This window comes from Molothrus ater, chromosome 4, assembly GCF_012460135.2.
Source record: "Molothrus ater isolate BHLD 08-10-18 breed brown headed cowbird chromosome 4, BPBGC_Mater_1.1, whole genome shotgun sequence".
Lineage (NCBI taxonomy): Eukaryota > Metazoa > Chordata > Aves > Passeriformes > Icteridae > Molothrus > Molothrus ater.
The window spans coordinates 3688544-3703572 of NC_050481.2; the positions used below are offsets into that span (position 1 = coordinate 3688544).

Here is a 15029-nt window from a genome sequence, read left to right on the forward strand (position 1 = left end):
ATATGCAGAATGCCTCTGGCACATGGAGCACTGCGTTAGGACACGTTTTCCAGCTCGTAACCTCCTGCACTCTACACCAAAGGAGCACTTACTGCCATTGTCGTCAGAGTCCTCACTGCTGCTAGGAAGCCGATGTCGTTTCATGATCTCCCCGGGAAACAGCAGGCAGCCTGGGAAGCAATGAGACAGCACTTAACCCCAGGTAATGACACACACTCAGCAGCTTGTGCTTCTGATGGCATGCGAGCATTTACAGCACACAAAGGAAAACAAACAACTCCAACAGCAGCTGAAAGATGAACAGGGAGCCTCTCAAGGGTGCTTAATTAGGCTGTGATCCTATGAGCAGGTGAACAGCGCTGGAGAGTGGAGAGGACAGTCCCACTGATGCTTTCCCCCCACCAAAAAGCTGAGTTTTGTCCTGAGAGGCGTTAAAATCACTCAATATCCCCAGCCAATGTGCTTAACTTCTCCTGCCTATTCTGCCACTAGATTTGCAATACAATAACGTTTTTACTGCTTGTGTCAATATTTACTTTGGCTAATATATTTTTGGAGCAATTTTGTTCCTGTTTAAAGTGGCAGATTTACGAAATCGGAGATTAAAGTCATCCACTTACACATAAAAGACAAAACATCAGCAGTAGCAAGCCCAGTTTTCCCAGATTAACTAAACGTGCATCATCTATGCCCTGGAAAGCACCGCCCTCTAAGATGAGAGTTAGTTCCTCCTGCAGGGACATTTCTAGAGCCATGCCTAACACTAACTGCTCTTTGGGAGTAAGATTATTCAGATCATTATTCAGAGGTTCCTTTGAAATGCCAGATTTCTACCAAAATACCAAATTCATGGGCACGTGGGGCTGTGATAAAAAGGCCAAAAGTTCCAAATCTTTTTAAGTGGTGTTCTCATGGCACTGACATTTTCACGTGTATTCACTGTGGAACGAAGCCAAATTCAGTAAAAACAAGGAAGCTGTAAATAGCTACTCAGTGTTTACATGTAAAAAGCTATTAAAAAGTGCAAGTTGAAGAGCAGATAAAGACATGACAAGTCCAAAAAGGCATATCTACCATAAGTTAAACTGACAAGGACTCTAGATGCACATCAAAACCCCTGAGTCTTTGCTTACCACGTATCAATCCTGGTATCAGCAAGGTCCAGGCACTCTGCTAACAGCAAATCCCTCATACCCACCTCTGCACACAGATTTGGAGATCAGATGCCAAAATATTCCTTTGCTTCTACCTAAGTGCAGAAAATCTAACCTTATTTCCATGTGAGCTCAGACTTCCTCAAACCCTCTGAACAAAACTCCTTGCATTGGTCCTTCAATGTAAGAATTAACTGCTCCAACTTCGTTCACTGAGAGCACAGCTCATTGTAAGAAATTCAGTAATGCCTTCAATTTTTATAAGGCTGATTCCCAAAATAAGAAAACCCAAAAAACCTAACAAAGCCTGACACTATTTACAATAAAGCACCAAAATATCTGCTTCCAGAGAAGTTAATACAGTTCTAAGAGCATGAGCATTGCAGGACTGCCTCCTTTTTCATATTATACCTGCAAACAGAGTTGGGGGGAAGCCTCCCTTCCACAGACTGACTTTTCAGAGTGCAATTTAATACACCTGTCATTGAAACATGTAACAGTTTTGAACCGCAAACTTTGCTCACTAAAGAGAAGCTGAATGGTTCACATCACCAAGACCTTTTGTCACCCCTTCATAAAGTAAAAGTTCACATACAGTGTCTGATGCCACAGAATAAAGAATCATCAGTGGCAGCCTCTTACAGGGCTAGAAGAATTCTCTCCAAAAATTGCTTTGAAGCAGGCCAGAACTTTGTGTGTATGGGAGATGGAAATGCTGCCAGTGGATAAATACCCACACCAGCCAGGACCATCAAAACCCAGTGAATACAGATCTGGTATAAATTTAAGAGATCCTGAGCCAAGTTCCTATACAGTCACTTAGAAAGACAGAAAGCCAATATTCAGATTCAAAACAGGCTAAGACAGAGCTGAAAAATCAATTAGTTTTTACAAGGCCAAAACTAGAGGGATGAATATCTACCTGTAAGGTACTTTTTCTATTAATTCACATATTAATAACAGCAAAGTAAAAGAAGATATTCACTTATCAAAAATCTCCCATAAACAAAGTAAAGAAAACTTGGAAGAAAATTCAGGAAATTTGTTCTGTCTCAGAAGTGTAATTTGTATATTTCTGGTTCACTTCTTGGTTTATTTCCCACATGGACTGAAAAGCACAATACACTGTTAAGCAAAACAACAGAGTTTATGTACACTAAGACACACCTGTGAACCTGCAACAAACAAGAAAATTTGGAGTTCTGCTCCTTTACATCTTTCTGGACAAGTGTATTTTGAGTTGATCTTCTCCTAACATACTTTCTGCAAATTCAAAAAAAATAAGGAAAGAGACAGAACCTTCTTCTTCCTACCACGTGTCTTTAAAAAACAAACCCAACATCTCCTTTTTGGTTGCTGTTTAAAGGAAAGACTGGTAATCACACCTCCCACAGTTTAAGCACTCTCCAGAGCTTTTCAGGAAATAATCCAGAGCAGAAGCCACTTTCCTGAGCACAGAGTATTGGATAAGGCAGCTAATTTCCTTGTCCACTCTAGTCAGGCATCTCAAGTTGGCCACACTGAAAAGCCTGTGTTCTCAATAGTATCATTAAAAGAAATATCCCATTTGATGAAGCTCCTGGGAGATTGTTTTATAGATCTGTGTGGGAAAAAAAAATTAAACTTAGAGATCTCATTTTCCCATCCTTGAGCCTAACCTGAATTTACAGGGAGCTAAATCACAGATGAGAAAAGAGCATTTGGCTTCTTAGAGCAAGACTCAAACCTCGTAAGATCAACCCCCTGGAACTTCAGTCATTAGAAGAACAGCTTTTTTTCAACCTCTAAAATAATTTTAAACTGCTACCAGCAGATGTTCATATCTAACACATGTTCTAGAGATAACACTGGAACAGCTAGCAAGATTTACAACCATGCAGATTGAAATGCTACTGGTTTCTGTCAGGTGGTGGTGACTCAAAGTCACACAAGAAACATGTTAAAAAGTGCACATTAAAAACAAACATGGGTTATGGATAGTGAGTTAGATGCAGACTGATGCTGCAAGTTTTTGCCCTGTTCCAGCAGGCAGACACCACGATCACTATGCCTGTAAGCAAAGAGAATTCCCATGTAAGCATAAAACCAGCAAAACATTTGAGGCCAGCTTTAATACCAGGAGCCAAAGCTATGCACCCCAGCCTGCAACACTTGCAGGGCAGGAAGAGACACCCAGATGACTGAGCTCAATTCCTAAGTGCCTGCAATCACATAATTGCTGTCCAGCCCTGAAGTTCCCACAAAAATCCACTGCAGCCACCCCGGCCACAGAAGGAGCTCCCAAACCCCTTCTCAGAATGAACAAAAGGATGAATGTGTCTTTCTCTGAAGAGAGGACACAGTCAGCCAAGCAGTGTTTGTGGGTGAACCCTGGGTCTTCCATCAAACATTTCTGTTTTTCCCAAATTCTAACACCAGCCCACAAGGGTGTTTGCCCAGCACACTGTTCACCTAAAGGGAAAGCCCAGCACTCCAAAAGCTGCTGCAGTCCAACAACCCTAAGCTGACAAAGGCTGCCTCACCAAGCCACACCCTCGGTCAGTTTCCAGTGACTCCTGTGAATTCCTAATAATTCAACAACTCTTATACATAAACTTTCAGTTTCATTTCCTCGAAAGAGGATTGTTCCTTTTTATAAAAGCATCCTTTCAGAAATCAGTCAGACCAAAACACAGCATGCTGATCATGTTTTCTCCTGACACTCCAGTGTAACATCCACCAATTTATTGGGGAGGAACCAAACTGAGCTCAGGCTAATGCCAGCTTTCAGCCAAACACAGCTTTTGAGAAACAGCCACGATTCTGCTGGCAATGTTACTCCAATTCCACAGGCAGCAAAGCATCCGAGAGCACTTCATGCAGTCACACCACCATGATAAATGCACCAACAGGACACAGACCATGCCTTTTCCGTCCCCAGCCACCCTCAGATGACCTGGCCACACCAGGGCAGCACTGGTGAGGCCAAGCATAGCTTACAGCATGCCCTACTCTGCTGCTCCAGAGGCTGAAGGTGCTGCTCTGCTTTACAGAAACACATCACCAGATGCTTTTCCATCCTTTTTAATCCTGCTTGCTCCGCAAGTTAAGCTCTGAGTTTTGCTCAACGATTAGATACAAACTTTAAACATAAGAATGTAACTCTGGATTTCCATGGTGCCTTTGCTCAAATTGTTTTTGAAGGCAAAATTACACCACCTGAAACCGACTTCTGTATTTTGGAGAGCGTGGGAGGCCTTTTTCAAAACACTTGTAAATGCTGCTCAAATGAAATGACTGGCCAATAATCCAATATAATCAATGTCAGGCCACACAAGAGCATTTGAATTTACATATCCTTGTGGAGCTGGGCAACAAACACCTCAATCTATACAAATAACCAGATGCAGGTAGGCATAGAGACTTGGCTGTCCACTTCCCAGTATTTGATGCCAGATGCAGTGCAATGGGTTAGACTCAGCACCCTGACACAGCACAGCAAATTCACTATTTTTAGCAGTGTCATTACCATGCTACTCCATCCTTACCTCTCCAAGAGATAAATTATCAACAAAACTCTAAGACCCCACTGGACATTGATGTCCAGTGACCTTTCCTTTTTTCTCCCACACCGGAGTGCCAGGAGTTGCACTGATAAGAGTGTAAAAAATGCAAAGAGCAGAAATCCAGACACTACCCCATGAAACTGGAACAACAGCATGCACACACACACCTCCATGTGCCAGATACCATGTGCACAGTTAAGAACCCCACATGGATCTTCACTCAGTTTGACCTCAAGTAGAGAGGCAATCAAAGAGAAAGATGTAAAGTGTGTCAGTCCTTGTTATGCAAAGCTAAGCAGAACCAGATTGTAAAAAAAAAAAATTATACGTGGGAAAATCTACATCCTCAGGTCAAAGGTTTTCCACAGCACAATTCTTAGTGAAGTATTTTCAAGGGCTGCATAAACCCCTGGGTAAAAGAGTGTATAATTCAAACTCTGACAGACAATTAACTGTAACCATGTTAACGGGTGTCACTGTAACAAACTGCACCGAACAGCTGCAGAGACAGAATGGGAAGAAAGCAGAGTTATGACAGATGTACAGCCTGAAGACAAACTGAAAAACTGCCTTTTCCTCAAAGTAACCCACTAACTGCAATGAAATGAAGACCCAATTATCTCTAGTACACAAGAAATTGCTTCAGAACACCTATTGTACAAATGGAAGTGAAGTGTGACACAGCTTAATAAAATGGGTAGAAGATGCAGCAATTTGGCTTCTGTTATTGGGCTCTTTTTAAATAGCTTATTTATAACACCACCCCTTGTTCACTGACACCTGACACCACAAGAAGCTTTTTGGCTTCTACCCTAGACCTAAAACAAAACAAAACAAAACAAAAAAAAAAAAAAAAAAAGAAGCACATCAGAAATAAGCTGCATTACTCAAATCCAGCTAAAACTTTTAAATTCCATTATGGAGCACCATCCACAGTGCAAAGAGTCACAGACCTTAAATCTGCAGGATAAAAATCTTCCAAGTCTCATGAAACAAAGAAGTACTTGGCAAACAAGGCCAACAGTTGTTCTCCACAGGGAATATTTCTACCAAATTCAGCACACCTATTCAAAATTTATCAATACATGAAAAAAGCACAATTTGGCCATATCAACCCAACACTTCTCAGGAATCCATGTGCTCATTTATGCACCTGTGCAAGCCAGCTCATAATGTCAACTTCCTACCTGAGCAGTGACAGCAAATTATTCCCAAAGTGTGGGGGAGTGAGTGCAACTGACCATCCAAAATCTTGAGCAATGCATAAACTGGGTTCCAAGAATTAATGCAACCCAACCTGCACCCTCTGCAGTTCATCTCTTCCACCTTGGTCATCTCCAGCTGAAAACAGGAGCATGAAGCAGCAGTACTAAACACATGGAGAAATCATTTGAGGAAACACTGGAAGTTTGGTTTTTTTTACTAGTTCTGTGAATTGGGAACGAAACCAGAGAAGCTGGAAGGGAAATCTGCAGCTGTGAGAGGAAAGGGGAGTTTATTATTATTATTTTATTTTAAACATATGTATTAAACATAGCTCAAAAGCAGGGAGCAAGTGGTATCTGAAGCCAGAGGGAAAATCCTGCCACTAAAACATACAGTCCTTGCTGTTTCAACAATATCCCACTGAGTGTGAGAAACCTCTAGAAATAGAATCATAACAAGCATATTTTGGCATAACTTTAATGAAGGTTTTAGGTTTCCAAGTGTGGGCAGCTTCTGACTTAGTCAAAAGACAGCACCTGCTTCAAAAGGAAATTATTCCAAATAACAGCTAAATGTTTCTCAGAAAAATGGGGCTGGCATAAAAGCATCTTCAGCCTTTGACATTAAAACGTCAACTAAGACGTGTTGCTAAATCCTGCTGGAATTTCTGATACTTCCACGGCCTGTTTCACTGGGAAGGGGTGGGGGGGCTGACAGATCTCAGGATGCCCTGGCTCTCACCTGCCGGTGAGCCTAATAAACTTTCTCAGAATAAGCCGATCAGCCGGAGAGGGCCGGCAGGAGAAGTTGGCCGGGGGGCAGGCGCTGCTCGCAGGTGCGCTGAGCCCCGGCCGCCGCGGGCTCGGAGCCGCTTCCCGCAGGCTGAGAGCAGCCGAGCCTTCGGGAGACACTTCCAAAGCCGCACTCACGCCGACCGCCGGCTGCAGCCCGGCTGGCTGCTGCTCAGGGCGGCTCTCCTCATCCTCCTCCTCCGGCAGCGATCCCATCTCGGCTCCGGCCCCGCGCCCGCCCAGGGCTGGCGGCAGCGACCCCGGAGCCACCGGGGCACGGCCGGCTGAGGTCACGGATCAGCCTCCGTCCGGGCTACACCTCCCCCGCGGGGGTGGCACCTCCCCGGCCAGCTGCACGGCCGCCGGCCTTCCAGGGGAAACAGCCCGGCTCGCCCCCTCCTTCTCCTCCCTCCCGGCTGCCGCTCCTCCCCGCCGCCGGCCGCACCAATCCGCTCGGCCACGGCTGCAAATCAAACTTGGTGCCCCCGGCTCCGCCGCCTGTGGCTCAAAGCGCTGTCACTGCCCAAAACGGCCGCGGCACCTTCCCCGCCCGCCCCCGCGGCCACGCTGCCACGGAGGGGGTGGACGGGACGGCGGATGGAGCGGCAGCTCGGAGACGAGCTCATTTTCTCTGTCCGTCTCTCCTCCCACTCCCAGACAGTTCTGGAAACTGTGTTATCACCTCTTGTCACAGGAAACCAACCAGCAGGCGGTGCAAACAAACAAACACCCTTTGCCTCCACCCTTCCCAAAATCATCCTATCGGGAACGAACGGGCGGGCGCGAACGGGAAGGGAAAAGCAAATAATAAAAAAAAATTCCGCAAATAAAACCGAAACAACAAAACATTCCCCCCTCCACACCTACCCCTCAAAAAAAAAAAAAAAAAAAAAAAACACAAACCCAAACACCACCAAAATTCTCCTGGGAGCTGGCGACTACGCGAGCCCAGGGGCGGGCAGGGTGGCTTTGTCTAAGAGGAACAAGTGGAATGATGGCTGGAGCCGCACTCACCTCCCCGGGGAGAGCGGCCCGTTACACAGCAATGCCGCAGCCCCGCTCCGTCCTGCTCGCCAGGCACCGGGCAAGAGCCGAACCGCGGAGCTGCCCCGACCGCCGCCCGAGCAAGCTGGGGCGTTCGCCGCCGCTCCCCACGCTCCCCCCGCGATGTTACGGTCGCGCCCCAACACCGCCGGCCGCCTTTCCGCTCCCTCGCCCACAAACTCCGGCGCGGCCACGCGGGTTCCCCCCTCGGCCTGCGCCGGGAGCCAGCGCCGTGAGGGGGCCGGGCCCCCCCGCGTCCTGCCCAAGTTCTGTGCGCGCCCCCCGCGCCGCAGCTCCCGCGGCCGGGCCGGGCGCGGCGGGGTCGCCGTGCACCTGCCGGCCGCTGCCCCGATGCCGCCCCGCGCATTTCCCCGCCTTTTCCCACTCTCAAACACGTGCGCTTCGGGGCTCGGGCAAGTTGCTCTCCAGCGGGAGACGCCGCGCACCCGTCTGGGGGGACGGGGCCAGCTCTGACAGCCCGGCGCTCCGCGCCTCCAGCGCCCATGGAGCGGGAGGCAGATCGGCTGCAGCTCTCCCGCTCCGAAAGGCAACTTCTCTTTAATTTCACCGATGAGCAGTTTTTAAGCTTTCCAAGCATTTTTACCCCCCCCCCCCCCCCCAGCCAAATCCAAGTGCGACTGGGGGGGGGGGGGGGAAGCAAAGCTGCTCCCTCACACCGAACACCTCCTCTCCCACGCACACCGCTCCCCGCCCGCGGCGAGAGGCGACGGCTCTCGTGGGCATCTGGGTAACACGGTGCCACACAGTGGCCATGGCTCTCTCTCCCCCACCCCCTTCCTACACATCAGTATCCGAGCAAGACTTGCGCTCTGCCATTGCCATCTGGCTACCAAGTTGCTCCAACGCTCCCTACTTTCCGCGGCGGGCGATACCCGGCGCTGCCCCCGCGGCGCAGCCTGCAGCGACGCCTGGGGCGCAGGGCCGGCGGCACGGCACGGCACGGCGCAGATCGGCACGGCACGGAACACCGGCGGCTGGCTCGCTTGGCCGCTGCACCTGGGCAGCTGCGCGGTGCAGCGGAACAAAAAGGGAGCCGGAGCCGGCACCGGGCGGCAGCGCTGCCTCCCCTCCCGCCTCCGCCCGCCACAGCCCCGCACAAGTTGCTTGTGGGATAGCGGAGCCGCAACTCGGCCGCCTCCCCTCGCCCCGTACCGAGCGGCGCGGCTCTTGGCGCCATGTTAATGACGTACTATCTTATTTCCACTAGGCAGCGACCTTCGGCACGAAACTGCTCTCCCGCCGCCTCCGGAGCGACAAAAAAACCCCATCAAATATGGCTGTGCTGGCGGCTCCGCGGCTGGCGCTGCGGCGGGCACGGTTACCTGCTGGCGGCGGCGCGGCGGCGGCGAGGGCGGGCGGCGCGGCCGGGCTCCCCCTGCGCGGAGGGCTCGGGGCCGCCGCATGAGTTCGGGCAGCGGGCACGGAGAGCGGCTCGCTGCGCCACACACACGCACAACACACACACTCTCTCTCTCTCTCTCACACACAGATTCCCTCTGACTGACGTTTGTACTTGTTATGGAGGAAGGACTCCGTGAATCAAACTCGTTTCTGGGTCACTGCTGCCACAGGGGGGAGCTGCTTTAATCCCCTGCCAAAACTGGAAGGCGAGGGGAAGGGGGGAGCAATAATAATAATAATGCAGCGCCGGCGTGGGGAGGCGGCGGCGCGGCCCCGGGGGAGCCGCCGTTAACTCTTGGCGGGCCCGGCCGCACCGTGCGGGGCTCCCGCCGCCCCTCGCCGCCGCCGGAGCCCCCGGGGGAGCGCGGCCGCCCGGCTCCCGCCGCCTCCCGCTCGTGTTCCAGCGGGCTGGAAAATGCGGATGGGCGGCTGGGAAATGATACGTGTCTGCACCCGCATCCCGCCCGCGGCACTGCTGGCCTTACCCTGCAACCATTAAGGCTTCTCTCCGAAAGATTTAAGGCGATTTCGCAAGCAGGAATTGTAACGCTGCACTGGCTCCCCGCGCAGAACGCGTGAGTCACTATTTGTCAAGCAGAGAAACTGAGGGTACCAAGAGTTAAACGCCGTGGCCACATGGGTAGCGCATAATTGCCGGGGCAAGAATAAAACTGCACGCTCCCTATTCTCAGCCCCCAGCGTTATCCCTCTGGCTCGTTAACTTTGATACTTCTCAAAGACTAGAAAGAGCCAACACAATCTGCGGTTCAGTTCACATCTCTCTAGCAGGAGAGGAAATTATCTTAAATTGGCACCAAATGACATACTAAACTTCCCATTACCTAAAAAGCGTGTTTGAATGCAGATTTCCTTATTTTTTCCACATAAATCGCTTTACCTCACGCCATACACCTGTGCTCCCTGAGTGAAAAACTCCCCCTTTCGAGCAGAATTCCTGAGCAGATACAGTCTGAGGTAATAAACACCACAGAGAAGATTCAGCATCAGCTCAGACACAGAATTAAGGCGATCTGTGTAAAGTAATCCCCATAGTATGCAAATACAAATGAATGCAGCCTCCACAGCAACATCAGCCTGCCAAGGAATCACACCTTAGCTGAGCAGAGGAATTGGGTCGTTACTCATCCCTGCAAACCGAGTCATTTATTCTGCTGTCTCACACACCCACCCACCCAATAATGGAACAGTACTTACATTGAATCTGCACATCCTAAAAAGTTGTACTTTACTACAAAAACATCCTCGCCCCGGAGATATTCTTTCGCTGGGAAAATCAGACAGTCGTGGTTTTATTCACAGAACACCCTGAAGCACCTTCAGATTCTAGAGTCTAAGACTTTGATTCCCTTGTTTTCTACTACATGAAAATACAAAAAGGCATGAATTCCCTACTTTTTTCCTGCTCTTGCCTTGGCATCCAGACCTGTAAAGATACCTGTTGGCATAGCTTTCTGTACATCAGCAGCTTAATTAGGAACATCCATGATGATCCATGCAACACACCCCATCATAGTACCTGATAATTATAATAAACTCACTGACACACCCCTGTCACCTTACCCTGAACTTCCAGGGCTGCTAATTTTCGATACTGACTGGAGTCTGAGTTGTGCTGTATTTCCTAAACCTGTTGCTGTGCCCTGGTCTAAACCCCAGAACAGAATAGGTCTGAGTTTTTCCCGAGTGGTCTGCAGGCCCCTCAGGAGCTCAGGGAGGGACTGCTTCTCCTAAGCTCATAAAGAGTAATCACAGTTAGCAAAGCTACTGTCAATTGGCATTTATTATCCAAAGGCATGCACTTCTACTGAGCTAATATGATGATGTTTCTTCTAAATAATTTTAAATAATATTGTCCATTGTAAAAGACTACAGAATCACAATAAATGCTATTTGTTCCACTTTCCTGAATTCTTTCCCAGAAGTTCAGAACAAGCTTCTGAGAAGAGCTTAAATGTGAATGGGCTCTAATTTCTCAAGAGGAATGACAGAAACTTTCCTGTCTCAAGCTCTTTGGATTTGAGACAGTAATTCTGTTTCCCTGTAATTAGTTTTCCTTTGCATATATAGCCAAGTTTGTATTATACATTGTATTTCAGGAAACATTTCTTTTGGAAGCCACATTTAAGATAACATTATTGTTTTAAGATAACATGAATATTTTCATGGTACCATGAATGATGGGCTGTGTTTTTAAAAAGTACCATCTCTATTACTGTAGAAATTTCCCCCAGTTTCTCCACAAGCAGCAAGCCCAGTCTTTACAAGAAGGTAACACAACTGGAACAAAGATGCTATTTTGTCTCTGAGTACAGTGTATCCACAGAAACTCCTCTGGAATAATACACTTCTATGTTTTAAAAGGAAATACTAAAAAAATCAAAGGGTTAGGAGCTGGAAGAATAATTTTGGAAGTGATTGGAATACAAAAAGGAAAGGCTACTGCTTCAGCACTACAGGTATGAAGTTGTATACCAGTATAGCCATGGTCAAACAAGAGAGAGTAGTCTTCTGCTACCTGCACTGACTAAATGCCAAGGTGATGAGGAAAATTCTGCTCTAAGTAGTGTCAGTAGAAGTTTTGACATCAGCCTTTGTCTCTAACAGGTATTTACCCTCTCAGCAAAGCAGGCACTTTGAGATATAATAAATAATGTCATAAGGCTCTGTGCCTCTCTCACTCATCTGTGAGTGTTATCATTTATTCCAGGAACACTCAGAGAGCATGTATCCAGCTTAGAGTTAGGCTTTGTGCTGGCACACAGAACTTCTGGTCTCTTCTCCAAGTTGTTTCATCAGATACACTCACTCATATATTAAACTTTATTTTAATTTTTTTATTTTTTGATTAGTTTCTTAATGTTTCCCTCTTGGATTGCTAAGTTTTTAGCAGATGCACAAATCCAAGGAAAGACTATGTGGCTTTTCAGCATCCTTTTGTGGAAATCTGTTGCTGTAGCAGTGGCTAAAAAAATTAATTTCCTTCCTTCCTTCCTTCTCTCTTTCTTCTTCCTTTTTTTATTTTCTATTTTGACAATACTCCTTTTACAATTGAAATCTTTTCCACTAATTCATGCAGTCCTCATACATGAAGGTGGAGCTAACAAAACTGAGTTTCTCCTCACTGTTAAATTCAGTCCAAGAGTATCACTTAAGATTCAAAACTGTTTTGCTCTTTTGGCTCCAGCTTTCAGGAACTTCCATTTTCTCTTTTTTATTTTGAACACTAGAAACTTGAGGAGAAGCACAGTACAGATCCAAATTAGCACTGTCAACACTAGATTGTACTTAAAGAGTGGGATTTTCCAGAGAGCATTCATATCTCCTGTGAGATGAGAGGTATTTTATAGAGCAGAGCCATAAGACAAATGCACAGTTGGGCCAATTCCTTTCGAGGTCCTTTTTGTCTCTAGCTGGTCTAATCACACAAGCAAGGGCAAAAAAAGATCTTTGACTCATGCATATGTAAATCTATACCACTTACAAGTTGCATAAGTGCAATATTTTTAACTCCTTGCAGAAATAAAACTTGCTCAATGCAGCTCCTGTATGGGCCATAGAGGAACACAGTTGTCACAGTTTTGTCCAACCCAAGTACATCATTTATGGCAAGGTGGCACCTGACTGCTTTACAAAATTGATTGGTGCTCTGGCTTTTTCATTCTTCTCATTATCTACAACTACCAAAATTTGGCGTGTCTGGATTAGGCAGGTCAAAAAGGCTGAGCTCAGGTAGTAAATTATTGCCTTTGACTGAAAATGAGGTTTACCAGGATTGCCTGAGTGGTTTGTTTATTCATAGGCCATACACAAAAGATGTGATTTCTCCTGTGCTCCTGATCCTCATTCTTCTGGTTTATAATTCCTTTGGTTTATTGAGATAAAGTCATGAGAGATCTCTACCTGGATGTATGGGCCAGTACCCCAGAAAGGGGAAGCTGTGCCAGTGAAGGATGAGGAGTGAAAGGGATGAAAACGGATCCTCAGAGCTGAACTTTTAATTTAGTGGGCTTGCGCAGACAGACTTGTGTACTTTTTTTAATGACAAAACTTGAGAAGTAGAAATTATTTCACTAATTTTATCTGTGGGTAGACAGGGGCCTGCAAAGGTTATATCACTCACACAAGTCACATGTTAAGTCAGCATTAAAACCAAGAATAGAAACCTGAAGCAATGCCTCTCAGTCCAAGGTTTCTAATGATTAAACCATATCCTCCCCTTTGGCCTGGTCCACAGCACAGAATACAGTACAAAGTGTACCCCCATGACATTTTGCACATAGATATTTTAAAATGTACTGCAAGTCAGACATAATCATTGCATGGATATGCAACTGCTGACACTGAAAAGGAAGCAGGGACAGGTATGCCCAATAGGTAAAATTAACTACATTCAAAAATTTAAAAGTCTAGGTACTGAAATCACGTGCTTCCAAATTGTTGTAATTGACAAGTGGAAGCTGACTGGAAACCAGTAGAACAAGAAGCTCAATGGAACACTGGAAACAGACTTGCAGGTCTGCAAGTTAAGCTGGATGAAGATGATGCATCACCTTTAAGGGAAATAACACAATTTTGTACATGATGAGAGGAGTAATTAGCAGCCGAGGTAATGCCCTAAGGATTATGAAAACCTCAGGCAAGTGAGAATTTAGCAGCAACAGATCAAATCTCAGCTGAAGTATCTACACGTGCCTATCTGGCAGCTCATCAGGCAACATTACAACAGCTCATCTAAATGAACTTCAACATTAAATTGTGTTTGTGCAGGCAGAAATCACGTAGTGAAAGAAAGGTGCTGTGACAAGACTTGTGGAAGAGTTCAAAAGAATCTGATTGCAGATTTTCTGATTGCAGAGTGCAACCTGATAACTGGTTGCTAGAAGTGGAGCAGTGGTATCAATTCATCACAGAAGTACAGAAAAAATACCTTTTTTTTTTTTTTTAAGTAACAACTTAGTGCCAAAATTACTTTGGAAAAAAAAAATTGCAACTCTGGATCTTTAGGAATCAGAGAAATATTAACTCAAAAAAAAAGATCAGGTGTTCCAATTGCTTTGAGCAGTTTGTGATAACATGTCTACAAAGAGCAGAAATCCTGGAAGTAACTTCCCATGTGGTCCTTTTGGGTACCTTTTAGTACTTGATGGAATCACCACAGAGCTGCTCCTATTTGTGGTATCTCCTGGGACAACTTCTTCCAAATGCAATGACTCCCAATTCATTGAATTTAAAGCTGTTTGCCGGCCATCAAACTGAGGTTTGCCACAAGGGCCAAGAAATCCTGCAACCTCCATGGCAAAAAGCAAACCTAGCACAATTAGCCATAAGATAGGAGCTATTCTGTTTGTCCTCAATAGGTATAAATAAGCCCCTCTCCTCAGTTTCCATGCTTGAAATCCCTCTTATGGGGATGTGGCAATCATGATTTCAACAAAGGGCAAATTTTCTCCTTAAATAGTCAGAGGTCCACTTATTTCAGATGCAGTTGTGCTGAAACCTACTTCAACTATTAGCAATTTAGCTCAGTAGTAGACAAAATAAAAGGGTGTAAAGAAGTGATCACTACTAGATAAAGGAAATCTAGTCAAATAGAGAAGTGTTTATTTCAGCTATTTTACTTTATCAATTAAATGTTTTAGAAATTAAGTTACTCAGTGTTTAACTAGTAGGAAAAAATTATTGAGAAAACTGAGTATCTTTTTCTTGTGGCAATACCAATTGCTGAGCTTTTCTATTGTGTAAATAAGCACAAAAAACCAGTTTGGGATGTTTTAATCACCATCAATGTTATAAAAGCTGCCTCATGGACTTAGATATCACTAAACCTCTGTTTGTGCTCAGAGGTT

The 15029-nt window shown here is 46.2% G+C and overlaps 1 protein-coding gene across 1 annotated transcript in view; it reads right to left on the reverse strand.

The window, feature by feature from the left end:
* Positions 1-9159, reverse strand: part of JADE1 (jade family PHD finger 1) — a 44783-nt gene extending 35624 nt beyond the window's left edge. Inside the window, exons 1-2 of the mRNA XM_054514568.1 lie at positions 9084-9159; positions 93-170 (exon numbers count right to left, since the gene is read on the reverse strand). Of these exons, the coding sequence (XP_054370543.1) occupies positions 93-144 (52 nt within the window). The 5' untranslated portion in view covers positions 145-170; positions 9084-9159. The remainder of the gene's footprint in view (positions 1-92; positions 171-9083) is intronic.
* Positions 9160-15029: the final 5870 nt, after the last annotated feature.